The sequence below is a fragment of the Boleophthalmus pectinirostris genome, unplaced genomic scaffold (genome assembly GCF_026225935.1).
Source record: "Boleophthalmus pectinirostris isolate CB_2022bp ecotype Guang Dong unplaced genomic scaffold, ASM2622593v1 HiC_scaffold_9, whole genome shotgun sequence".
NCBI lineage: Eukaryota > Metazoa > Chordata > Actinopteri > Gobiiformes > Gobiidae > Boleophthalmus > Boleophthalmus pectinirostris.
In genome coordinates this window covers 37,036,633-37,062,277 of record NW_026571541.1, presented here as the reverse complement: position 1 = coordinate 37,062,277, position 25,645 = coordinate 37,036,633, and the positions used below count along the sequence as shown (strand labels likewise).

General features: G+C 40.0%; 1 protein-coding gene across 1 annotated transcript; it reads left to right on the top strand.

The window, feature by feature from the left end:
* The first annotated feature begins 74 nt into the window (after positions 1–74).
* Positions 75–21,153, top strand: ppm1da (protein phosphatase, Mg2+/Mn2+ dependent, 1Da). Its single transcript, XM_055147967.1, has 7 exons — positions 75–438; positions 1,827–2,054; positions 10,232–10,460; positions 11,755–11,879; positions 14,510–14,691; positions 16,163–16,372; positions 19,899–21,153. Exons 1-7 carry the CDS (start codon positions 117–119, stop codon positions 20,268–20,270), a joined length of 1,668 nt encoding a protein of 555 aa, XP_055003942.1. The 5' UTR covers positions 75–116; the 3' UTR covers positions 20,271–21,153.
* The last annotated feature ends 4,492 nt before the right edge of the window (positions 21,154–25,645 follow it).

The following is a 25,645-nucleotide window of genomic DNA, read 5'->3' as shown; positions in this document are numbered from 1 at the left end:
TCGGACCGCGGTCAGCTGTTGCAGGGGCGGATGTGACGTCACGTGTCGGAGCATGCCTACTCCGCTCCGAACAAAAACAAAAGACGCGAGTCCAAAACACAGTCCGCGCGCTCTTTATGCACGCAAAACCCGCAAAACCCGCAAAACGCCGCAAAAACACGCCACTTCTTCACGCAGCCGCAGCAGCCATGGAGCACGGACTGATCCTGCGAATGAGCGTGTCCACGGACCAGGGCGGCAGGAAGTACATGGAGGACCTGACCGACGTGGTGGTGGAGCCGGAGCCGGGGGAAGGCGAGCCGAAGTCGGGCGAGTGTGAGGAGAACAGCGGGGAGGACAGCGCGGAGGATTCAGCGGATAAAAGCGCACGGGAGGAGCGCGGGGACCGGAAAACTGCGGAATCAGCGCAAACTGAAGCACGGACGAGCCCCGCTTCATGTAAATAGTGTTTTGTTTTTTTATAGTAAATGTAGTTTTTGTGTTTACATGCACTTTCTGCGCTGTCCACGCTCAAAAACACCTCAACTACTGCTCTGTCCTTCATAAAAGTACAGTTTATTTGGAGTTACTTCACTAATCGACACAATTTAAACAAAATATTAAATTAAATCCTGTTTTGTTTTGGTTTAGTTCTGTTTTTGTTCGTTCGTTTGTTTTGTTTTAGTCCTGGTTTGGACCTTGTTTGGAAGTGATTTAGTCCTGGTTTAGTCCTGGTTTAGTCCTAGTTTAGTCCTGTTTGGACCTGGTTTGGTCCTAGTTTAGTCCTGTTTGGTCCTGGTTTGGTCCTGGTTTAGTCGTGGTTTAGACCCTGATTCAGTCCCTGGTTCAGTCCCTGGTTTAGTCTTGGTTCTGTCCCGGTTTAGTCCCTGGTTTAGTCCTGGTTTAGTCCTGGTTTAGTCTTGGTTCTGTCCTGGTTCAGCTCTGGTTTAGTCCTGGTTCAGTCTCTGGTTCAGTCTCTGGTTCAGTCCTGGTTTAGTCCCTGGTTCAGCTTTGGTGTAGTCCTGGTTTAGACCTTGTTTTGACCTAGTTTAGACCTGGTTTAGACCTTGTTTGGACCTTGTTTGGATCTTGTTTTGACCTGGTTTAGTCCTGGTTTAGACCTAGTTTGGACCTTGTTTAGACCTGGTTTGGATCTGGTTTAGACCTGGTTTAGTCTTGGTTTAGTCCTTGTTTGGACCTTGTTTATACCAGGTTTATACCTGGTTTAGACCTGGTTTAGTCCTGGTTTGGACCTTGTTTGGACCTGATTTAGACCCTGTTTGGACAGAGACCAAGACAAGACCGAGACTTTTAAAGACCAAGACAAGACCAAGACCACGGTCCATCGAGACCAAATCCAGACCATCTTTGATATTTTCAACATTTATTTATATCTTACAGTTATTTTGACACAAATATATCAATGTTTTTAATGTTTAATGTTAAAATTTAACAGTAGTGTCAGACCTCAAGACCAAGACAAGACCGAGTCCAAATGCGGTCAAGTCTGAGACAAAACCAAGACTGTTAAAAAACTGTCTGGAGGAAAAGACCGGTCTATGACTATGACACACCCCCTCCTCCAAGTGAACAGCTCCTTTTACCTTTAGTTCTGTAGAGATTTGGCAGTTTCAGGGCTGGAATTATCTCAGAGATTCTAGTGAAGGTGTGTGGAGTTTAAAAACGCAGAGAAGCACTTCCTGTTTTACCACATGACATCACAAGGTGGAATCGAACTCAGCCTAAATGTTCAGGGTTTGTGCGTTGAACATGAGCGAATGAAACAAAACACGACTCCAGGTCAAATCAGAAAATGACTTTGTGTTTCATTTGTTTTCTCTCCGCAGCCGAACCCTCCAGCCCCTCCCCCTGCCCGTCCTCCCCTCGCCGCTCCGTCGCCTTCTTCGCCGTGTTCGATGGCCACGGCGGCAGAGAGGCGGCGCAGTTCGCCCGGGATCACCTCTGGAACTTCATAAAGAAGCAGCGCGGGTTCTGGTCCCGGTCCGACCGCGAAGTCTGCGCCGCCATCAGGAAAGGGTTCATCGCCTGCCACCTCGCCATGTGGAAGAAGCTCCGTGAGTGTTTTTCAGAAGTCAAATCTCATGCAAAAAAGTCAAATCAGGTCCCACAACAACATCTGCCTCCGTTTTACACTGGTGCTTTTTATTTGCAACAGTTTTATCTATTTATATTAGGGTCATTCCGCGCCGTTTCACCAAATGGCCCACGCACTTCGATCTCAAAAAGTTTTGAAAAAAATATCAAATAGACCCTCACTATCATGTACCAACCCTGTGAAGTTTTAGTCATTTTCCATCATTACTTTTCAAGTTACAGCTCATTTAGTGAAGGGAGGATGTGTCAGTTTTCAGGCCCAAAATTGCGTCATTTTTTTCTCGGCCGTTTTCACAGGTCGATATCTGTGTAAGTATCACACACAGAGGGCTGAAATTTTGTAGACTTGTGCTCCTCTACTCTGTGTTCAAATAACATCTGTCGAAAGTTTGGTATCTCAACTCATGGTCATTTTATATGAACTTAAAAATGAAAAAAAAAAAACTAATTTATTTCCATGGCGTACCATTTTTAGCCCCTTTTTAAACCTACTTGTAGGTGTCAGAGACCCTTAAATTTTTTTGATAATCAAGATTTGTACTAGGACTGTTAAAAAAATCACCAAATGTTGAAAATTTGAAATGTGTTATGTGTGAGAGGTCCTGTTAAAAACAAGAAAAAGCAACATGGTCCGATTTTCACATGTCATTTATGGCATGTGGGCAGTGATGAAAACATTTTGTATGATTTTTCTCTGAAAGACCAGAAAAAGACCTTTCATATGGTACCAAACATATGTATTTTATGAAGCTCCTTCAGTTTGTAATTGTATCTCTTTCAAACAAAAATTATTCCAGATTTTTTCATCACTACCCACATGCCATAAATTAAATGTGAAAATCAGACCATGTTGCGTTTTCTTGTTTTTAACAGGACTCTCACACATAACACATTTCGTATTTTCAACATTTGGTGATTTCTTTTAACAGTCCTAATACAAATCTTGATTCTCAAAAAAATTTAAGGGTCTCTGACACCTACAAGTAGGTTTAAAAAGGGGCTAAAAATGGTACGCCACGGAAATGAACAAGTTTATTTTTTCTTTTTTAAGTTCATATAAAATGACCATGAGTTGAGATACCAAACTTTTGAGAGATGTTATTTGAACACAGAGTAGAGGAGCACAAGTCTACAAAATTTCAGCCCTGTATGTGTGATACTTACACAGATATCGACCTGTGAAAACGGCCGAGAAAAAATTATGCGATTTTGGGCCCGAAAATTGACACATCCTCCCTTCACTAAATGAGCTATAACTTGAAAAGTAATGAAAAGTAATGATGGAAAATGATCACAGGGTTGGTACATGAGAGTAACGGACCAGCTGGTAATTTTTTCTAAATTAAAAAAAAACACGATGCGTGAGATTTTCTGGAAATTTGATAAAATGGCGTGGAATGACCCAATAACACATTTCTTAAACAAAGCAGTTTCCAAGTTCTGCACAATACAAATAAAAAAATACAACGGAAATCTAAAATAAAGCTTTATTTAATTGAGAAGTAGCAATCACCAAAATATCTAAATATCGATATATCGTATCGTTTAATGTGATGATACAGTATCGATATCGTGGGCTGCTGTATCGATATATCACCAAGAGGATTTTTTGGTTTATTTTACTGAATTATTTTGTTACAGCTACAGTTTTGTTGTTCGTTCAGAGGAAGGAAACTTGTTTATGCGACACATGTGACATTTTCACAGTTTATGATTGCGTTTCATTTAGAGCCTGTATTGTAAAGTATTATTACCTCCATCTGAAAAAGCGAGAGTCGTTTTACAGTCTGTGCTTGTGCTACAGTAGTAAGAAGGTTAAAAAATAGACTAGTAAAATACTCGTCTTTACTTCACTCATAGCCTGACGTAATATTTTGCTTCTCTGGAAATCTGCTGCAGTTCCTTTAATATCTCAGTGGTTTCGTGATGTCTTAGGATTTCTTAAATTAGAAAAGATTAAAATTGCAACCAAGGGCAATGAAGAAAGTTTTGCACAGACATGGGGTTTCTTATGAAATACTGCAAATCATTAAAAACTCTGCCTTTAGACTAATAGACTGATCCTCCCCCACCATCCTACTGTCTTCTTTTCTCTCTCTCTTCCTCTCTCGCTTTACCTTTTTTATTTTATTAATTTAATTAAATTTTTTATTTTTCACCATCATAATTATTATTATTTTTTGATTGTTTGCCTTTGCTTCATTTTGATAATATTTGGATTTGGTATTTATTATTAAGATGGTGTTTTCCTTTTGAAAATAAGAAAAATATAAAAGGAAAAATAATTGTGATTTGTAAATCTTGTATGATATATTGTGATTCCTTAATAAAAATATATATATAAAAAAAAAAAATAGACTAGTCGGAAAACGTTGTCAATTAATGAGCTGTGCAAGACAACCAGGCAGGTTTGGGGTTGTTACGGACAAGTAAGAACAGAAGTCCCTTTAAATTAATTATTATGGTGCAGCATCAGCCAAGTCTTTATTTCTAGAGCAGCTTTCACAGATAATAAATCACAAAATGCTTTACAAAGTGCAATAAATAACATGTACAAGAACAAGAAAAGCTCGTCTAAACAGCCGGGTCTTGAGCTGCTTTTTAAAATAGTCAATAGAGGCTGAGAACAGGGCGTGTTTTAAATCGGGTCTTTGGGATCATCAAGAGGCCCTGACCTGAGGACTGGAGGGTGTGACCTCAGGTGTAGGAGCACAGAAAGTCACTGATCACCAGTGAATGGTGACTTGTTCCATCCTCTGAGCGCGTTGGTCAGATGGTCCAGAGGCTTCGTCCTCCATGTGCTAGGTCCAGACGGGGGCGAGTAAGACCAGTGCGCAGTGACTGGGTCCGAGCGGATTCCGTGCGGGGAAAGAGAGAATGCGCTGTGGACTGCAGGTCCGGGTGGCTGCTCCGGTCCTCTGTGCTCGAGGACTGCGGCTGGTTCTGAGGTGGTGCAACATCTGGACAGAAGCGTGAGTCTGTTACTGCAATGGAGTCGTCCGAAGGCGCATATTGCGTCATTTCAGGCAGAAGAGACCCGTATCGTCTCCCATGATGCATTTGGAATAGTTCGTTTGGACCTGAGTTCACGTTCACACCTGAGGAACCACATCAGAGTTTTGCATTTGGTGCAGATTCAAGTGAACCGAGACCCTCTTTTTTTGAGGTCTCGGTCCGTTTGATTTAGTGCAGGTCCGAGTCCGATAGAAGCTTTCACACCAACGAAAACGAAGTGAACTAAGAACTTTTGGTTAGATTGGACCAGTAGGTGCACCAAATACTGTCTGTGTGAAAGAACCTGAGACCTCACAGAGACACGTTAGTTTCCTGTAGTGACTTTATCTGACATGAATAATCAGAGCCTTCCTGATTTGCTGATTGTGATTTTGATTAGATTTCAATTATTTAATCAGTCTAAAGCTCTGCCCACTGTTCTGATGATACTGCACCTTTAAATCATGATAAAGAAGGACTTTGAAATAAGAGTTTAGGACGAGTCATTTGAAAAAACTCTTTGTGGAGTTATTATCTGTGTAAACAAACCAACAGAGTGATGAGAGACGAGCTTCTGTGTCATCACCACCAGTCCTGACAAATGATCAGACCAGGACTGAACCAGGGACTAAACCAGAGACTAAACCAGGGACTAAACCAGGGACTAAACCAGAGACTAAACCAAAGACTAAACCAGAGACTAAACCAGGGACTAAACCAGAGACTAAACCAGGGACTAAACCAGGACTAAACCAGGGACTAAACCAGGGACTAAACCAGGGACTGAACCAGAGACTGAACCAGAGACTGAACCAGAGACTGAACCAGAGACTGAACCAGGGACTAAACCAGGGACTAAACCAGGGACTAAACCAGGGACTAAACCAGAGACTAAACCAGAGACTAAACCAGGGACTAAACCAGGGACTAAACCAGAGACTAAACCAGAACTGAACCAGAGACTAAACCAGAGACTAAACCAGAGACTAAACCAGAGACTAAACCAGGGACTAAACCAGGGACTAAACCAGGGACTAAACCAGAGACTAAACCAGAGACTAAACCAGAGACTAAACCAGAGACTAAACCAGACGACTAAACCAGACACTAAACCAGAGACTAAACCAGGGACTAAACCAGAGACTAAACCAGGGACTAAACCAGGGACTAAACCAGGGACTAAACCAGGGACTAAACCAGGACTGAATCAGGCTTTAAACATGTACAGTTGCTGTGGTAATGACAATAATAAAAGAAACAAGAAGTAAAATTTGTTTCATCATTGTTCAGCTTCTGTTTTTAGACTCGGGACGTTGTAGTTTTCAACTTTATATGTAGGAGTAGGAGGAGTAGTAGTTGTGGTTGTAGTAGTAGTATATAGTAAAAAGTGAAAGTAAAATAGTATATATATATATATTAGAGCCCGACCGATATGGATTTTGTTGTGGCCGATATGAAACTGATATAATGGGAGTTGGCGCTGCTGATAGCCGATATAATCGCCGATATATTTAGTGATGTAAAAATTCACTGTAAATCTTGAATTGTTTAAAACACTTAGGTTTGGCTCTAGTGGATTCTAAATTGGGTTTATTTAGGCAACATTTATTGTTATTCTGACCCTTTACATCATATTTACATACAGTAGATTGGCCTAATGGCATTTCTGCATCACATTCTAGCTACTAGTGATGGGTATTCCAGTTTTTTTTTTTTTGAGAACTGGCTCTTTTGGCTCGGCTCACTAAAGCAGCTGGCTTTTTCGGCTCCCAAGCGACTCTTGAGAGTGTTTTGTTGCAAGCAGGACTAAACTAAAACTGAACCAGGACTGAAAAAGGACTAAACCAGGACTAAAACAGATTTAAACCATGTGTGAAACAGGACTAAACCAGAACTGAACCAGGACTGAGTGTCGGGACTCGGTCTCTATCTCTCTCTCTCAAGACCAAGATTAGTCCTGGTTTATTCATTTTATGCTGAACTGCAGCCAAATATGCTCCTTTTTTTTAAATCCTATGCACACGCATATTTCTGAAAGTTTCGTTTTCAGCCGCTGCTGCTGTCAAACTACGGGTCTACAAGCGGCTTGAAGAGAAAAAGTGAGAAAAAGAGAAAACACGGCTCCCAATAAGAAACATGCTCCTGTTGTTCGCTTCAAAGAGCCGGATCTAAGAGCCGCTTCGATCGCGACCGACTCATAACTCCTAGCTAGTAAACTAGCGCTATTAGCCTTTAGCCGTAAAAACGTGCGCACCGCGGTAATTAATTATATGCATAAATGTGGATCATTCACACGTCTATTCACAGCTCATTTACATATCAATGCTGGTCCAGTAACAAATATACGGACAATACAGTCACTTTACAATAGGCCAATAGAAAACAGCCTGTTTATGTGCGGGAGCTACAGCAGCTAACAGCTAACTAGCTTCAAAGTTAACATATTTCCAACACTCACCGCTCACACAGGCTCCTCCTCACATCACAAGTCTGCACTAATAAAAGTCCTTTTAATCCAGACTCAAGACGATTGTCCGTAAAAAGAATATAATCTCAGTGTTGCGCACGACTGCGGGTGTAAACAATAGCACGTGAGTGAAGTGACGTCACTCTGGGGGTGTGTTCAGGGACAGTACAGACACAGACAAATTACACCGCAAATAAATACTGATGCGGAGCCACATATTAGGACATTTATCTGTCTGTAAATTGGATTATATGAACATAATGTAGAGAGTCTAAGATTTATAACGAGGTATAACATGCCCACGTGAAATATCGGCCCATATCAGCAAGCATATCGGCCGATAGCCGATATGTCTCCAGGTGCCCATATTGGCCGATAATATCGGCCAGCCGATATATCGGTCGGGCTCTAATATATATATATATACTTTTTTTTTTTTTTTTTTTAAACCAGGGACTAAACCAAGACTAAACCAGGACAAACCTGGACTGAACCATGGATAAAACTAGGAGTAAACCAGGGACTAAACTAGGTCTAAAATAGGGACTAAACCAGGACTGGACCAGAACTGGACTAAACCAGGACTCTCTTACTTGTTCTGATTCAGTTCTAGATCATTCTAAATTTATTTCTGTCCTGAGAATGGGACTTTTTTTTTTTTTAGTATCGATACCTGCAAAAAATACTTTGATACTGTTTTTAAAATCGATTAGTGTCTGATTTTACTTTTGACAGCCCTAACCCTGAGCAGTAGTAGTAGTAGTAGTAGTAGTAGTAGTAGTAGTAGTAGTAGTAGTAGTTGTAGTAGTAACAGTAACATGTTTTGTAAGTGGGCCACAGCGGTGAGGAAGCAGCTGTGCGTTCGGTGAAACAGGTTTGTGTGTTTTGTTTGTTTTGGTTTGAGTCTTTTGTGGAACAGTTGTAGACTCGGGTCGTACTGAGCATGTGCGGAGGATCAGGGCTCTGGATGTGTCCGGGCATGTCACCAGAGACCAGAGACGAGGGCGGGGACAGAGATGACGTCACACACTCTGCTCTACTCAGAGGGATGGACTTTAACTCAGTGTCCCTGTGTGTCAGATGCCCTCCCTGTGTCTCTGTGGAGTCTGTGTAAAAGCTGCTCACAGTCCTCTACAAACATGTTCTGAAATACTATTGATTCTTGGTTTAATACAAATTCCAGCAGTTCAGATTTCAGCTTTCTCTCTCATTTTCAAGCTCCTGAACTAAACTTTTAGAAATATTTTGAAGATTAATTGCAAATGTAAAACAATCTTGCAAAATAAGTCTGAAAAAATGAGGTAAAATTAGGTATTTTCCAGAGTTGTTCAGCCGTAAATCACCTGTGTTCAAGTCTCTTTGGTGACTCACTCATGTCTCATTTCATTCCTGTGGTGTCCTAAACTTGTTATATGACTTTTTTATCAGCAAGACGTTTTTAAGTAACACAAAAATCCACAAGATCGGAATAAAGGAGTTTAGTTTGATGTGTCAAGAAAATGTCGTTCCTTAAAGTCTTTTTAAAGGTGTACTGTGTAACTTTTCTGGTGGAGGGTCCTCCATCTGCTTTTCTCCATGGAGATGTTATTCCTTTTTCCGCAATGTTTCATGGTATGGTATTAAACCTTTCTATCTCCACGGAGACCAAACCAAACCAAATTCCAGGTCAGATCTGTGGAGAGGCGACCGCTCACAATCATTGACTGTAAATATAAATGGACATATCAAACGCTCAAGCTGCCGTGTTCCAAACAGGAAGTTCACATGTGGCTCTTCTGGCTCCTTCTGACTCTGGCTCTTGTGGCTCATATTGACTTACACTGGAATATTGTGGCTCTTTCTCTCTGCACCTGCTGCAGTGAGCCTTGTCATTTTATTGTAAAATGTTTGTTTTAACCCGCTCTGTATGGTCCTGGTGTTTTTGGTTTGGTTTTTTTTCGCTGTTTTGTTGGTCAAAAAAATCCTGTTCATAATATGGAGCCTGGCTCCAGATTCTCTCCTGTAACCGTGAACATCGCGAGCTTCATTTGAGTGACACTGAACACTGTGGGTCACGTCACACTCACTTCAGAGGCGGTGCTATCATTAAGCAAAAGGAGACAGCTGCCTGGGGCCTCTAAACCTGTAGGGGCCCCAACCAATTACCCTCAGTGCCACGAATGTTCGAGGCCTCAGAGTAATTTGATTTTCTCTCAATATGACATTTAATAAAAGTAGTTTACTTTTACACAATAATCATAAGAAAAATAAGAATAAGTAATGGATGCAAAAATTTAATTGAACTAGTAAAAAAAAAAAAAAATACTACTTTGAGTTCTGGTTATATAGTAGGCGACCAAACTAATAAGACAAGTTTACAATCCACCATGTTCATGTCTCAAGAACAATGGGGAAAACAGACACTAAATATATTTAAAAAACAAAACAAAAAAAAAACGGTGCATTATAGTGAAGGTTCCAAACTCAAGTTCACCTAGGGCCCCCAAATTGCAAACTTGGACAGTACAGTCTATGAGCCAAACTCATGGATAAGTCTCTCCAAGTTCAAGTCAGTTGTGGTTTGGTGTAAATTGTAAATTGTGAACCTGTGCTCTGTGTCTCTTGATGAATGAAGTATTTATCTTTTTTTCTTTCATGACCTCTGACCCTGCTCTCTCTCTCTCCCTCGTGTTCCAGCGGAGTGGCCTAAGACGATGACGGGCCTGCCCAGCACGTCGGGCACCACGGCGAGCGTGGTGGTGATCCGGGGCGACCGCATGTACGTGGCTCACGTGGGAGACTCCGCCGTGGTCCTCGGTCTCCACGACGACGCCTCTGTGCCGTTCGTCCGGGCGGCGGAGCTCACGCAGGACCACAAACCCGAGCTGCCCCGAGAGAGGGAGAGGATCGAGGGGCTGGGCGGCAGGTACGGCCCTGCACCTGTCACGATCACTACGGACAGGTGTATTGTTCAGTGTGTGACGCATGGAAGAGTTATTTTTAGAGATCAATATTTATCTTTGTACTATTTGGGAACATTTTAACAAAAAAAAACCCAAAAAACATAATAATCATAATAATAATCATAAAAAACAAATAAATAAACATAAATATATATAAATAAATAAAATAAATACATGTAAATAAATAAAAACATAAATAAAAATAAATAAACCTGTGAATATATATAAATAAAAAATACCATAAATAAAAAAAACACATACATAAAAAGAAATTTAAATAAAGACATATGAATAAATACATAAAAATAAATTGGAAATATGCAAGTGAGTAAATAAAATGTTTGCATATTGGATTTCAGGTTTTTTTTTTCCCTGTAAGTTTTATCAAATGTTTACACTCTTAAAGGTGCATTGTGTAACTTTTCTGGTGGAGAGTCCGTCAAATGCTTTTCTCTGCGAACATTGCTTTGTCTGGAATGTTCCACAGTGTGGCATTAAACAGCTCTACCTTACATTTATTCAGTTACAGGCGGTTTTAAAGGACCACTTTCTACTAATTCCTTTGTCGTTTAGTCCAGTGGGTCCCAAACCTTTTCTCTCAGGATCCATATTTTACTTTTGGACACACTTGGAAACTCCACACAACTTTCTCCTACCTGATAAGCTCCAGTCTTTGTCTTTTCAGGACAAATCAAATTAGTTAAAGATGTTTTAGAACATTAATGATTCTAAAAAATATGAAATATAAATACAAATATAAAAAAATATATTATAAAATGCTTACCAGATGCAATTCAAATGTCATTTCCTTATGAATTGGTACAGTTTAGTTTGGACCTCTTTTTATTTCTGTCCTCCTTTTGGATCATTTTTGTTTAGATTTACAGTGGAGGTGATGTAGTCCACATTTAGTCCTGGTTTAGGCCAAGTTTAGACCTGGAATAGTCCTGTTTTAGACCTGGTTTGGATCCGGTGGTACTTGGAAAACCAGATCCTTTCTTCTGTTGCATTGTGCTTCAAAAGTTTGTTTATCAAAAATCCTAAGAACTAAATATGTGTTTTAAATTAATGTAAATGAACTCGTGTTTGTGTCTGATGTTTTTGTAATGATGGGTTATGATTAGATGTAGAGAAGGTTTCAGTGGACGAATGAGAGAATACACTGATTGGTTGGTCTTTTACAGCCGTCCTTTTATTTGTCAAACTGAGCAGACTCTGAAGACCTTTTAAACCTGCTGTTGTGCTCCTCCTCCTCAGTGTGATAAAGAAGTCTGGGGTGAACCGTGTGGTCTGGAAAAGGCCCAGACTGTCCCACAACGGCCCCGTGAGACGCAGCACCGTCATCGACCAGATCCCCTTCCTCGCCGTGGCCCGAGCTTTAGGTAAACGAACACTGTCACTCTGTTTGTACTGATGCTTTTTATCTCTCATAAATACAGGTAGATCTGTTTAAAAAAAGGCGCGTGTCAGAGGCTCTGGATAAACTGTGTAAATATAGTACATCAGTGCCCTCTAGTGGCAACAACAAAAATGCATTTAGCCTCAAAAAAACTAAACTTTGGCCCAAACATTAAAAGGTGGACTGTGCAACTTAGAATAGAGGGTGATGGTACCGAATGTTCCGTAGTATGGCATTAAACATATCCGTCTAGCATTTAGTCGTTACATGTGTTTCTGTTGCTCAGAAATACAATAATTGCTCGTAATAAATAAAGATAATAATAAATCTTTATTTATAAAGCACAAAAAAAACCCAAAGTTTGTAAAATGCTGTACAAGCAGCAAAGAACAACACAAAAAGCAGAAAAATTTGCTGAAAATATGATGCAAACAACCCAATAAACTAATAAATAAATAAAAATAAATAGAATAAAAATAAATATGGGATAAAATCAAGCTAAAACCATTTAAAGGAAGGTCAACCGATAAAATTTGGTTTTATAAAGTGATTTAAAAGACGATATTGATGGTGTGAGCCTTATCTCCTCATGCAGGTCGTTCCAAAGCTTAACCTTATATGAATAGCAGCGATTCTCCATAGATCTGAACTGTAATGTTGTAATGAAGTGTAGTGCTGTAACCTGCTCGTCTCCCTCTTGACAAAAAGGTGGCGGACCATTCACTGCAAATATTACGCAGTGCACCTTTAAAGAAAGTGCTATTATTTTGTATAAAACCACAGAGGAAGTGAGAGCTTCAGGGCGTCTTTGTAGAAATCCACAACAGGTGCTCCTCAGAGAGTGAAGATGATCAACTTGTAATGTAAAAATCTGACTGTGACAAAGTAAAAAGCTGTTAAAAAGTCTGACACACTCGATCGGAATTAGAATAAAAGTCTTATAATGCGACGTGCCAATGTGTTTCGACACACGTGGGGTCTTTATGTATTTATAAGCCCTTGAAATGAGTCTCCAGATTTGATATTAGTTTGAGTATCAGTTACTGTCTGATTTCCAGAGGTCACAGAGCTCCGTCAGTGTTAAAGTGTTGTATTTATTTATGTTCACTTGGCAAAAAATACAGAATAAGGTATTTTATACAATAGAATGTGGCGCAGTGTTTCTCATAGATTTCAGACTGTGGTGGTACAGATACTTTCTAGTTGAATCATTTTCTTGCATACAATTTGTGGAGTTTAAATGTCACTTATTGTATTTAATTTTTAAACCGTCTTTTTGGTTATTTTTCTGGAATCTCCATTATATCACACAACAGGCTGTATCAGGGCTGCAGCACATTACTTTTAGGCCGAAGGGATAATACAGATGAAGAAGTTACATGTATATATGCTTGACATACGTAAGGGTCCAGTCAAGTGTTAATGGAGGGAAACAGGGGCAGAGTTTTGACATTCAAATGTCTTATTCAGAAACTATAGGAACTATTGAAATAAGTAAAGTATCAGAATGTAGGAAAGAGTTACACTCCAACAGGGTCAAGTTAAACCTGTGAGATTCTTTCAAGTTGTTGACAAAAAATTTAAAAAACTCATGTCGGTAACGGAGGGAATGAAATATGCAGCACTTTTTGGTCAATAAATCCAAACAGTGATAACTCTTGGTTCTCACTTACATATCCTTAACAAACTGGTTTGAATATTTGCTTCATATAGTTTTCTACCATATGGTACAAGATTAGGTTGAAAAACCTCTTACTTTTTGACTCATGAGATTTTTTATTAAGAAAGTTCATGGTAACGGAGGGAAAAGTAACGGAGGGAAAATTGTACAAACAAGTAGAAGGTGCAGGATTTTACATCATTTGTCGCTTTTTTCTTCCGAATACTTTAATATTACTTCAAAATGAAAGGAAACTATTTCTATAAAATATGTCAGTCCTTCCAAGCAAATTTTTATCATTTTAAATAAATTTTTTTTGAAAAAACATGTACCTTCATCAACAGTTCAAAGATGGAATAACACAAGATATGATGAAATACATCCGTTTATTTACATGATTTTTGCAGGTCTTTGAAATTTGGTAAAAATAATTTTTGTTCCATGTTTCATACATGGTCTGTTTAAAAACATATGGAACTTTAGAACCAAAAATGGTACAGAAAAAAGGTCAACAGTTTCATAAACTAGAGTACATATGTATCTGTTCAATACATTTTTATATCAGATGCATTAACTTGAATTTTTGGCCTTGTTGTTTACTTCTGCTTGACTGGGCCCATATAGTAAAGTGCACTCCATAGCAAAAATAAATAAACAATAAATTAAAACAGTCAAAGTGCATGTGGCAAGCCTTCGTGACGCCCTAATTTCCACGTAATTTAACCTGTTACAAATACGAATAATTTCAATACTAAATAAAAAGGCCACATCAATACCACATCAATACCACATCAATACCACATCAATACCACATCAATACCACATCAATACCACATCAATACCACATCAGTAGAATAATTGATTGCAGTCAAACCTGTCACGGGCATTTCAATCTTTCTTGATATTCTTCTCAAACTTTCCCTGTCTCTCTCTCTCTCTCTCTCCTGCTGCAGGTGACCTGTGGAGCTACGACTTCTTCAGCGGGGAGTTCGTGGTCTCTCCGGAGCCCGACACCAGCGTGATCGTCCTGGACCCGAGGAAACACAGATACATCATCCTGGCCAGCGACGGGCTGTGGAACATGGTCCCGCCGCAGGAGGCCGTGACGCTCTGCCACACCCACGACAAGAGCAAGGTGAGGAAGAAAAATTGTAATATTTTATGTTTTTTTCTGTCTTAAACATGTGAGAAACAGAACTAGTCCATTTGAAACAGTTTGCAGTCGTCCAGAGTTCTTCCTCACTCCAGAGTTCTTCCTCACTCACCTTCTGCATTCATTATTCACCACGATGAGTTTATAAACACTTATTGATATTATAAACTGGAAAAATGTGTGTCGCTTAGGAAAGATCAGTAAAATGACATAAACAAGGCCAGAGAGAAGGGGGCACGTGGAGGGAGGAGGGGGACGTTCCTGCTGAGAGAACGGGCAGGTATTTCCTTTAACGAATACCGGCTCAAGTGTCCCCGGGTGCCCCGTTCTCTTGGGCGGCACACGGGAAACTGCTGCGCCTGGGAGAGAGAGGGGGGATGATCTCGCCGCCACATCACTGTGATGTGTTGAATTAGAAAATGAGTTAGAAAAGCATTTTATATCATTAAAAAATGAAATGTGAATGTACCAGACCAAATGTCGGGCCTTGTTTATGTCATTTTACAGATCTTCCTGAAGCAGAACACATTTTTCCAGTTTGTAATATCAATATAATCTTCATTTGCTCGCAGAACTTTACTATGAAATCATATTTTAAATCATTTCTTCTTGTTCCCCATGTCCTACCGCCTCTGTAACTGTTGATTTGGAAAGAAATACTAATTACTTCCTTACCTGCTGCCATGAACATAATTTGTAAGCAGAACAACAAAAGAATCATTCAGAATCACTTTTAGGAAGCTCTTAATTGTGTATTTCATTAAAATATATCAGATAAAATCCTGAAATAGACAGCGGGACTTTCCAGCTGATTTTCTGTTAAAGGGCCTGTAGACAATTTTCCACATGTATTTGAGTAATATAAATATAAATATAAATATGTCTAGCCCCAGTACAGATATAATGTATAAGCAGCTCTTGAGGTCAAAATAAGCCCTCTGTGCACCATCTGCTTGTTTATTGTTTATTTATCAGCTGTACCCAAGGGCCTGCTAGTCTTCCTGGGGTCCTGTATTTAAAAGCTACAGAAACTCAGAAAGCTACAGAATTTGTTCAAAAATCATTCAGAATCACTTTTAGGAAGGTCTGTATTTTATTCAAATATGTAAAATAAAATCCTGAAATAGTTGTGGCATTGAGAGCACAGGAGTTTCTGAGTCAGTGTGTCTCACCTGTGGAGTAATTTAACACTCTGTATTTACTCTATTTTGGCATGTTTTGTTTGTATTTGTGAACAAATGTGTTGAGATATATTCTAACTTGTGTGTGTAATTAATACAATATATATAATGGATTTTATTTATATGTACATAGATGAACTAACTTTGATAAAGGGTACAATTCAGGGGGACTTTCCAGCTTTAAAACGTTAAGAATACAAAGAATACTTGTTGTTACCAGAGGAGCAGGTTGATATGTGGCTCTGACCCTCGCCTCTGTCTCTGTCTCTCAGTCCGTGCGCAGTGTGTCGAGCTCTCGGCAGCTCGTCTCTCTCTCGCTGCTGCGCTGGAGGCAGAGGATGCTCCGGGCCGACAACACCAGCGTGATCGTGATCAGCCTCGCCTGCCCCGGGGCCGAACAGAACCCCCTGAGCCGGGACGAGGTTCTGCTGGACCTGAGCCAGAGCGGACCCCAGACCAGAGCGCACACACCTCTGCAGCAGGTACACGAGAGAACGAGAGAAGTCTGTCACACGTGTCTCTGTGGACAAGACGGGAGTGTTCTGCGCCGCGTGTTTTAAGTGGGAATAAAAACGTAAACTCCGCCCACAGCCACATTTCAAATAGAACCTCTGTTTAAAATGTGGTTGTGGATGGAGCTTGAGTGGGCACCAAACTGGGCACTACCTGGACGATTAAAGGGCAGAGTGAGGAGGGGGTCTGGAGGTAAAAAGGCCAACGCACACTGGGACATGCAAAATTGCCGCCTCCGTTATTTTCTACGATCGTTCACGCACCGGGCGCTCGACCCCGCACGGCGATTATTGAATGGGGACGCAGGGCCGTGTCTGAAAGCACACGAGACAGTCTGCACGTGCGCGGTGAGTACAGATGTCTCTGCTCTGACAACCACAAAACCAAATGCAAATTCTGAGCAGAGCCTCAAAGCTGCAGGAGAGACAGAGAAACCGCCAGTGCAGAACACCAACTCCTCTCCCGTCTCCCTCCGCACGGGGAAACTCTCGCCTCTCACTAAACTCACTGTAACCTCTTCACGCCTCACATTGTCTCTTATTTTGTAAGTAATCTGCAGATAAAACTCTAATTGATAATACAGCAAGAGTTGTATTAAAGGTTGTATGGAGGATTGTTTTAGTTTCAAATTGTCAGTGATAGATTATAGATGCAGGAGCCTTGTAATTATGATGACCAAAAAAAAGACAATAAAAATTCATCAACTCTGGACGTGGTGGGGCTAAACATTTGCCAATAGATAACGACACTGCCTCGTTATCTGTGAGCTGACAGGCTGTCAATCAATCTCCCTACGTTTCTAGTGTAACTGACTTGCCTGCGCCGCCGGTACGTGGTTTACGTACGACTGTCACACAGTCCACAGACGCAAGACGCACAGACGCTGTTTACTCCACCAACGCAACAGTTCTTAGCGGCTTTTTTTGACCTATATCTTCCTCTCAGCACAAAGTTTGTTGCGATGGCGACAAGAATCCAGGAGCAGTTAGCCGCAAAAGAAAGTCCGTTTTTGAGATTGCTGAAAGAAGAAGACAAGGGGAAAAGCAGTGAAGCCAAACTAAGGTGATTCTTCCAGCGATGGCGCAACTGAAGCAGACGAAGGGTCTAAAGACTGACGCACTGGTCCACAAATTACTCCTGGACAGGAAACTTCTGCTTATTATGAAAACGTACTTTATTTCCAAGAGTTAGACAAACGTTTTTCAGGACACGAATGTGATATCCTATGTCTGAAAACGTAATTTTCAAGGCAAAGAAAGAGTCCGCTTGCTGCTGCGTGTTGTAGCTAGTTCATTCGCACTGAATCTCCGCGCAACCTTCTCTGCTCCCCTTTCCTGCTCCTGTCCCCGCTGCCCGTTCCGCTCTTCCCCCTTCTCCTCACTTCTCCGGGCACGGAATCTCCGCGCACCGCTCCCCTCTCTCTTCTCTCCTCTCTCCTCTCCCTGCTCCTCACTTCTCGTCCGCGCACGAAATCTCCGTGCACCCGCTCCCCCCGCTCCTCACTTCTCCGTCTTGCTTAACCAACACTGTAGTTAGTTGTTTACAAGTCATGTGCAGCGCACCGGCTGTGGAGGAGGGAGGAGCTGTTTCTACGTAGGAGCTGTAGGGGAGGGGGGGTGGTTTCACGCATGCGCAACATTTGAAAAAGGACAAACAGTCGCTGGATTTCTCGTTCCTTGGAAAATCCTCTATACAACCTTTAAAGAGGTAGGGACGGGCATTCGATGAAATTTTGTTAATCGATTGTCGGGAGAATTAACGATCAACATTTTTATATAATAAGTATCATCATTATTATTACTATTACTAATCTGCATAAATAAACTCAACTTTACGACATATAAACCATAAAGACTATAAAGCCACATCAGCCCGTTTGACATTATAATGTGTTTAATGCAGCTTTGCGCAACTCTCACAGAAACGAAACTTAAAACCACATGGCTAATTTGCATAAACTAAACGAAGAAAAAAAAAAACGCTCGTGTCGCTGATGTGGTTCAGCTTCTGTCGGACTAAAGGACACAACTCAGTGGAATATGAGTGTTTCTGTGACAGAGCGGTGTTCTGCTGATGGTGAGTCTGTTCTGTGTGTCGCAATGTTTTCAAAGATCATACCTGTGCAGGTTTAGCACGGCTCTTTATGTTTCAGTAACCGAGACGCAGATGTGCATGTAAACGCCCTCACTGAGTCGTACAGTGTCTCCAAGGAGGAGCCAGAGCCCAAACGTTGGACTGAGAGGCCGCAGCTCAAGTGTTTGTGTCAGATGCAGCTTCATATCTACGCCCAGAAACTTACATTCGGATCGTTAATTAGAAATGGACGTAATCGACGAAATTCTTAATGATCAATTATTAGTCAACTAACAATGCCCATCCCTAGAAGGAGGTACAGGAGCCTCTGTTCCCTCACCACCAGACTCACCAACAGCTTCATCCACAGGCTGTTAGGATGCTGAACTCTCTCCCCTCTATAACCACCAGGCTGACAGGAAGCACGAATCCCCAAGAACAGAACTCTCCAAAAGAACACTTGGACTCAGACCCACCCTGACTCCCCCAAAAAATGCCTTTTGTACTTTTGCACAATTTACATTTATTATTTAGTTATACACGTGAGGGAGAAACACAATTTTGCTTCTTTATATAAAATTAACAAACTTTTTTGAACTTTGAACTTTTTAAGCGCTGTGGCGTGCGGCGTTCAGTTTGTGTCGACGCGTGGATTTGACGTTCGGCAAATGACGCGGCGTGTGTCGGCCTTGAGGAACAGTGTGACTGGTTTAACGGATGTCCACACTTCAAACTGTGCCCCTGTTTGTTTTTTTCAGTGTTTATCTCAGGAACACTGCACTGTACTCAGGGCAGTGCTGTGTGATGTTACCAGCTACCGTATTTTCCGGGCTATTAGACGCGCTCTTAAGCTTCTAACTCCATCAAAAAACGTCTGCGCGCCACAATCCAGAGCGCCACATACACGAATCCACTCGGGTGTCACAGTACGACTTCAGTAAACTACAAAGCCGCAAACACACACGGAGCAGACGACAACCACGCAGAGAAACACACCCACAGACACACTCATCACTCCACGCCGACGAGGAACGGAACGGAGGAACGAACCGAAAAAGCGAGCGCAATGTGCCGCTTCTAGACACGACTGAACAACTGAGTCACTGCGAACACGCCGACAAACAAAGCCCAGAGTCACCGTGAACGCCACAAACAAACAAAACCACTCACCCATCCAACTGTTGGGTTTCCTTTAAAGTCCCACACGGTTTATTTGTGAAAAAAGTTCCTAAATAGACCATTTAATGACAGTGCGTCTTATAATCCAGAGCGACTAATAGTGCGGAAAATACGGTATTTAAAACAGGAGGCAGCACAACTCAATTTTTGTCCAGAAATCTGCAAATTTCTGACTAGGACAGTAGATAATATGATTAACACAATGTCCACAGTTTATCCGCTAATTTCCTGTTCTGTTCACAGCCGTCCACAGATGAAGACTCGTCTCTCTCCTCCGTCTGTGACTTCTTGCCGTCTCTGGATCGATGCGACGGTCTCTCGGGCGACACGAGTCTTTTCTACGCCGACTCCTCGCCCTCCTCCCTCTCCTCCCCCTCTTCCTCCCCGTCCTCCTCCTCCCCCCCGCGCTCGGACTGGGCCGAGTCTGACCCGCCCGGACCCCAAAAACGGACCAAACTCCGGCGCGACGGAGCCGACTCGCCGGAGCGTTCGCCCAAAGCGTCCAAGCGCAGGACAGTGGACAGGACGCCGTTATCCCAGCACAACCCCGAGGAGAAAACCAAAGACCAGAACGTTTCAAACCTTCTGCACAAGACCACAGTGTGCGTGTGCTGAAAAAGGGACGTTTTATTCGACAATTCACTGCAATAAATAATTATACCAACATGAGTTAAAATAAATTCAACTTTACACTAAAACAAAAGTGTATTTAGAAGCAAAGTAGGGTCAGTCCGTCTTGAAGGATGAGCCATCTCAGATTTGGCTGAAAAAATTCATAAAAATTAAAAAATTACCAAATGAAAGAAACTGAATGAATACAATTTTAGCTCAGTCCCTTGAGTCGTTCCTGAGTTGTGGCCCGATGAAATTTTGGGGCCTTGCTCACTTTTTTGGAAGCCTTAATTTATAAGCATGTTTGAGAGACCAGAACTTCATAAAAAATTGAGCTAGGAAGCTGAAAATTTGCATGATTGTAGCTTCTTGGTTGTAGATTCTGAATCTGTTGTCAAATATTGTGTATCTTTATTAAGGGGGCTGCTGTGGGCCTCTAAGATTTATTTATTCCAAGCAGATATTTACAAACTAACTGTTAAACCTGAATATTTGAGAGAATGACCATTTCTGACAACAATCTCACACTTTTCTGAACTTTCATGTGGACAGTGTAGAGTCCCAAATATAGTCACAGAACAAATGTGATCTTTTTGGCCCCTTCTTTGGACTCTCAGTTCCCCATGTGGACACAGTTAGACGTTGATCAAATTTTTACCAGAGAAACTTTGGTATATTCTGGCTAGTTTAAAAAAACATCTACTATTAACTTCCTTCATTTCAAACGGAATTTTTGAAAATGAGCTCTCACGGGTCATTTTTGGTGGAGCTTAGGGACTTTTCCACCTCGAGCAAGATTAAATTACCTTTATTTGCCATAAACACTAACTGCTTGTTATAAGGGAAGACAAAAAACAGATTTCATTTGGTGATTTTAGAAATTTTTTGAATTTTTTTCAGCCAAATCTGAGATGCTCATAGGGAAGGGCGGCTGATTTCATATGGACTGACCCAGTAGCAAAAAAACTTGAATCTCCCGATACAAAAACTGGTTTGAAAACTAGATACTGATTTAAAGTATCGATACTGAAAGAAAATGTGAGATTTTTTATTATTATTATTTTTACTTGTGAGACGAAGGAGCTCATTGGTCACTCATTATTTTGAATACTTGATCAGCTTTATTTCTAAAGTATTTAAAACCACTTTAGAGCTGGCCAAAGTGCTGTACACAAACATGGAATAGACAAGGACATTCGCAGTCAAAGTCACAATAAAACTGCTAAAAAACACAGAAAACAATAAGATATTCAAGTTAAATAACTTGAAATGAACATCTCACTTGTTAAAAGCCAGTGAAAAGAAATTAAATAAAATAAAAGTACATTTCTCTCTCCTCAGTTGGACAGAGTTTAGTCTTTCGCTCGTTGATTCTTCAGAAATCCACGATGTTTTTCCGTCCCTTTTGATATTGTCTCTTTTCACGCTTACGTCACAAACTCGGAAGACGTTTGGAAACATGCAATGACAACTTCTGGGCTCTGTTGTTCTCGGTCGTAAGTCTGACAGAATCTAGGAAAAATGAGAAATGTCCCAGTTTTCTTCAAGTCCGTGTCACTGTAGCGTTCCGTTATGTTCGGATAATCAACAATTCCAACCAACACCGAAAGTTTCATCGCTTGTTTCCAAACGTCTTCCTGGTAACGGCGACCAGAGACTATTTTTTTTTTTTAACACTATGGCCGAACCACGTGTGTCCCTGATTGGCTGATCCACTTGTCAATCAAACGAATCTGTCAGTCACACACACACATTGGTAAACTATTGGAAAAGTGTGTGTTTTGGACGTAAATTAACCATTAAAAAGTAAAAAAATGCACGTCAAATCTCCTTCCTTGACTTGGACCACGGTTTAGGGTCCGAGGTAAGATTTGACGAAGGCTTTTTGCCGAAACATTTAGAAACGGAAGGAGCTTTTGAGTGTGCTGTGCATTTTTAAACTTTTTTGTCACTTCTCATTGCGTTTGCACGTCTACACGAAATTTGAACAAAAGTAGACCATACCTGGATATTTTTATATACAAAAATTATACTCTATGTAGTATGTTGTTTTTATTTTTTACGGGAACGAAATTTCTCGCTCCACTGTCAGGAAAAATATATTAGAGCCAGTCAAAATATATGTAGCATTATCTATATATAAAGGTCTGACATAGTTAAAAATGAATTAAATGAAGATGAAATTCCAGTTTTACTCATGTTGGTGTGTAATATTTGCAGTTTGAAGTAGCATTTATGTCATTTTTTTAAAATTGGTTTTAAAGCTCGGGCCTGTACGACAAAGCAGGGTCGTAATAATTTCCAATAATTTTATGAATTTCGATGTATTTTGAAACCACTAAATCTGCTTTGTTGTACACAGCCCTCAGTTTTTTGTTTTTTTTAATGTCTGTTAATGTGTGTTTGAATTTAGAGGTCTCATAATGTGCGTTACTTTAAACGAAAATACCAAAAAAATGAAACAAAACAAAATTAACCAACTGTGACAAGTTTACTATAAAAAATAAATAGTATAGATGTATTTTGATAACTTATTTGGACCATACGGGCTCTGAAACACATATGAAAATACTTTAAAGTGGCATTATTAAAGCCTCAATATGTAACCTTTTTGCCAAACAATGGACTAAAACTAAACCGTGTTTTTAAAAATGTTGCTTGTGTTTATTCATAAGCGACATTTTGAGGATTTTTCTCCATTCAAAACATGGGAAACTGTGTTTTAAATATCTAATCGCTATGGAAACAGTGTTATATTTGGGCCCGACCGATATAGATTTTGCTGCGGCTGATATGATGCCGATATAATCACCGATATATTTATTGATGTAAAAATTCACTGTAAATCTTGAATTGTTTAAAAAACTTAGGTTTGGCTCTGGTGGATTTTAAATTGTGTTTATTTAGGCAACATTTATTGTTATTCTGACCCTTTACGTCATATTTACAGACAGTAGATTGGCCTAATGGCATTTTTGCATCACATTCTAGCATGTAAAGAAAGTAAACTACCACTATCAGCCTTTAGAGGTAAATGCGTGTGCTGTAATGATGCGTAAATGCTGATCATTCACACCTCTATTCACCGCTCATTTACATATGAACGCAGGTCCAGTAACAAATATACGGCCAATGAGAAATAACCAAAACCAGCTTCAAAATCGACACATTTCCAACACTCAGCGCTCACACAGGCTCCTCCTCACATCACAAGTCTGCACTCATAAATGTCCTTTTAATCCCGACTCAACCCGATTGTCCGTAAAAAGAAAATAATCAGAAACAGACAAATGACTCCGCAGATAAACACTGATGCGGAGTCACATATTAGGACATTTATCTGTCTGTAAACTGGATTAAATGAACATAATGTATAGAGAGTCTAAGCTTTATAACGACGTATAACATGCCCACGTGAAATATCGGCCCATATCAGCAAACATATCGGCCGATATGTTTCCAAGTGCCCAGATCAGCCAACCAATATATCGGTCGGGCCCTACTTAATATTTCATTGTTGTTCTGAAACCCATGGATAATACGAATAATATAAGAAACTGAAAAACTGACAAACCTGACTCTCCAGAAAGTTACCTACTCTACCTTTAAACGAAATTGTCAAAGAAGACTTTAATAATACAAAAATTCGTACATATTCTCTATTTAGAAGTTTTCAGTCACCATATTTAAATATATATTTGGTTAAAAGTATATTTAAAAAGTCTCAGTGTACAAATTTAAACATGAATCTGACTTGTCAACTCTTAAAATAATACTTATAGTCCTCGAAAAAAACACGGTTAAAGCTCAAACTAACGTAAACTTGGCATAATATGGGACCTTTTAAATGTCTTATCAACATAATTTCCTCAAAACGATGGGTGGTGTGTCTTATTTTTCCTGTCTTTAATACTGGTGTTGTAAATGATATGGATTTTATAACCTTGAGTAGTAGGTTTTATGACAAAGTTATATTTTTATACGCCTTTCAGTGTACAGGAAACACTTTGCCAAATACCTCCACACACGGACAGTCTCCTTCATATTTACGGTGCGATATGTTCTGTTTAAGCGTCACGCCCCTTGTACTCTGACTGCAGGTGCGGTGCGATTCGTGGGTCCGGGGTCCCGCAACACTTAAAAAAAAAATAAAATCAGACGCACCCTGCCTCACTGATCTCAACGAAAGAATCCAAAAGAAGTGTGGGTAACACGTTATAATAACTACACCTTATTTAGCCTTAATAAAGCATGAACAAAGACTTAATTAATAATGATTCACGCTTAGTAACTACTTAATTACTACCTGAATTAGCACTGAATTTGCACTTAATTTACCTGTGTTGTAAATAGTTACTCATAAGTATTTCTTACTTAATTACTCATGAACTAACCATTTGTGTGTGCATTTGTAAATGTATATTTAAGTACAAATTTGAGCATTTATTAATGATTAGTAAGCCATGAGAGAATGATTTATAAGTAATGCATTATTGTTTCTCTGGAATTTGACCGACCTTAACAAATGCTTAATAAACATAATTAGTCTTCACTTTAGAAAATCTCTCAGAAAGACTTAACTAACAGATAACAGCTGCCTGAATTATCATTGCATTACATTATTAGTAAATCATTCTGTCATAGTTTACTAATGATTAATAAATGCTCAAATGTGTACTTAAATATGCATTTGTAAACATGCAAATGGTTAGTTCATGAGTAACTAAGAAGTATTGAGTAACTATTTACAGCACAGGCGAAATTAAGTGCAAGTTAAGTGTTAATTCAGGTAGTAATTAAGTAGTTACTAAGCATGAATCATTATTAATTAAGTCTTTGTTCATGCTTTATTAAGGCTAAATAAGGTGTAGTTATTATAAAGTGTTATCAAAGTGTGGATTTTCGCCGGACAGCGCAGCGATCTCTGACGTGAAGCTGACAAAATGTGAGCAAAACGGGAAATCAGACGCAGAGAACTGATAGATCCGGAGTATTTTCAGAATAAAATATCCCTGCATGCTTCCGGTACTTCGCAGATTTACCCAGTGTAGATCGGCACGGTATCCAAAAGCGCGAGAAAATGGTCGGCTTTTGTTTACTAGGGCGGGTATTATTCAGAAGTTGCCGATACGATACATATCTCGATGTATTTCAAGTCGATTCGATACAGTTCAATAAAAAATAAAGTCTAAATCATGTCCGTGATACTAAAAGTCTTTGTTAAATCACTTCTTGTGCAAAGTTCACATGAAACACAAACATTTTAATCATCAAAACAGTGAAAATGTCAAATGTGTCAAAGAAGTGATTTAACAAAGACTTTTAGTATCACAGACATGATTTAGACTTTATTTTTTATTGAACCATATCGAATCGAC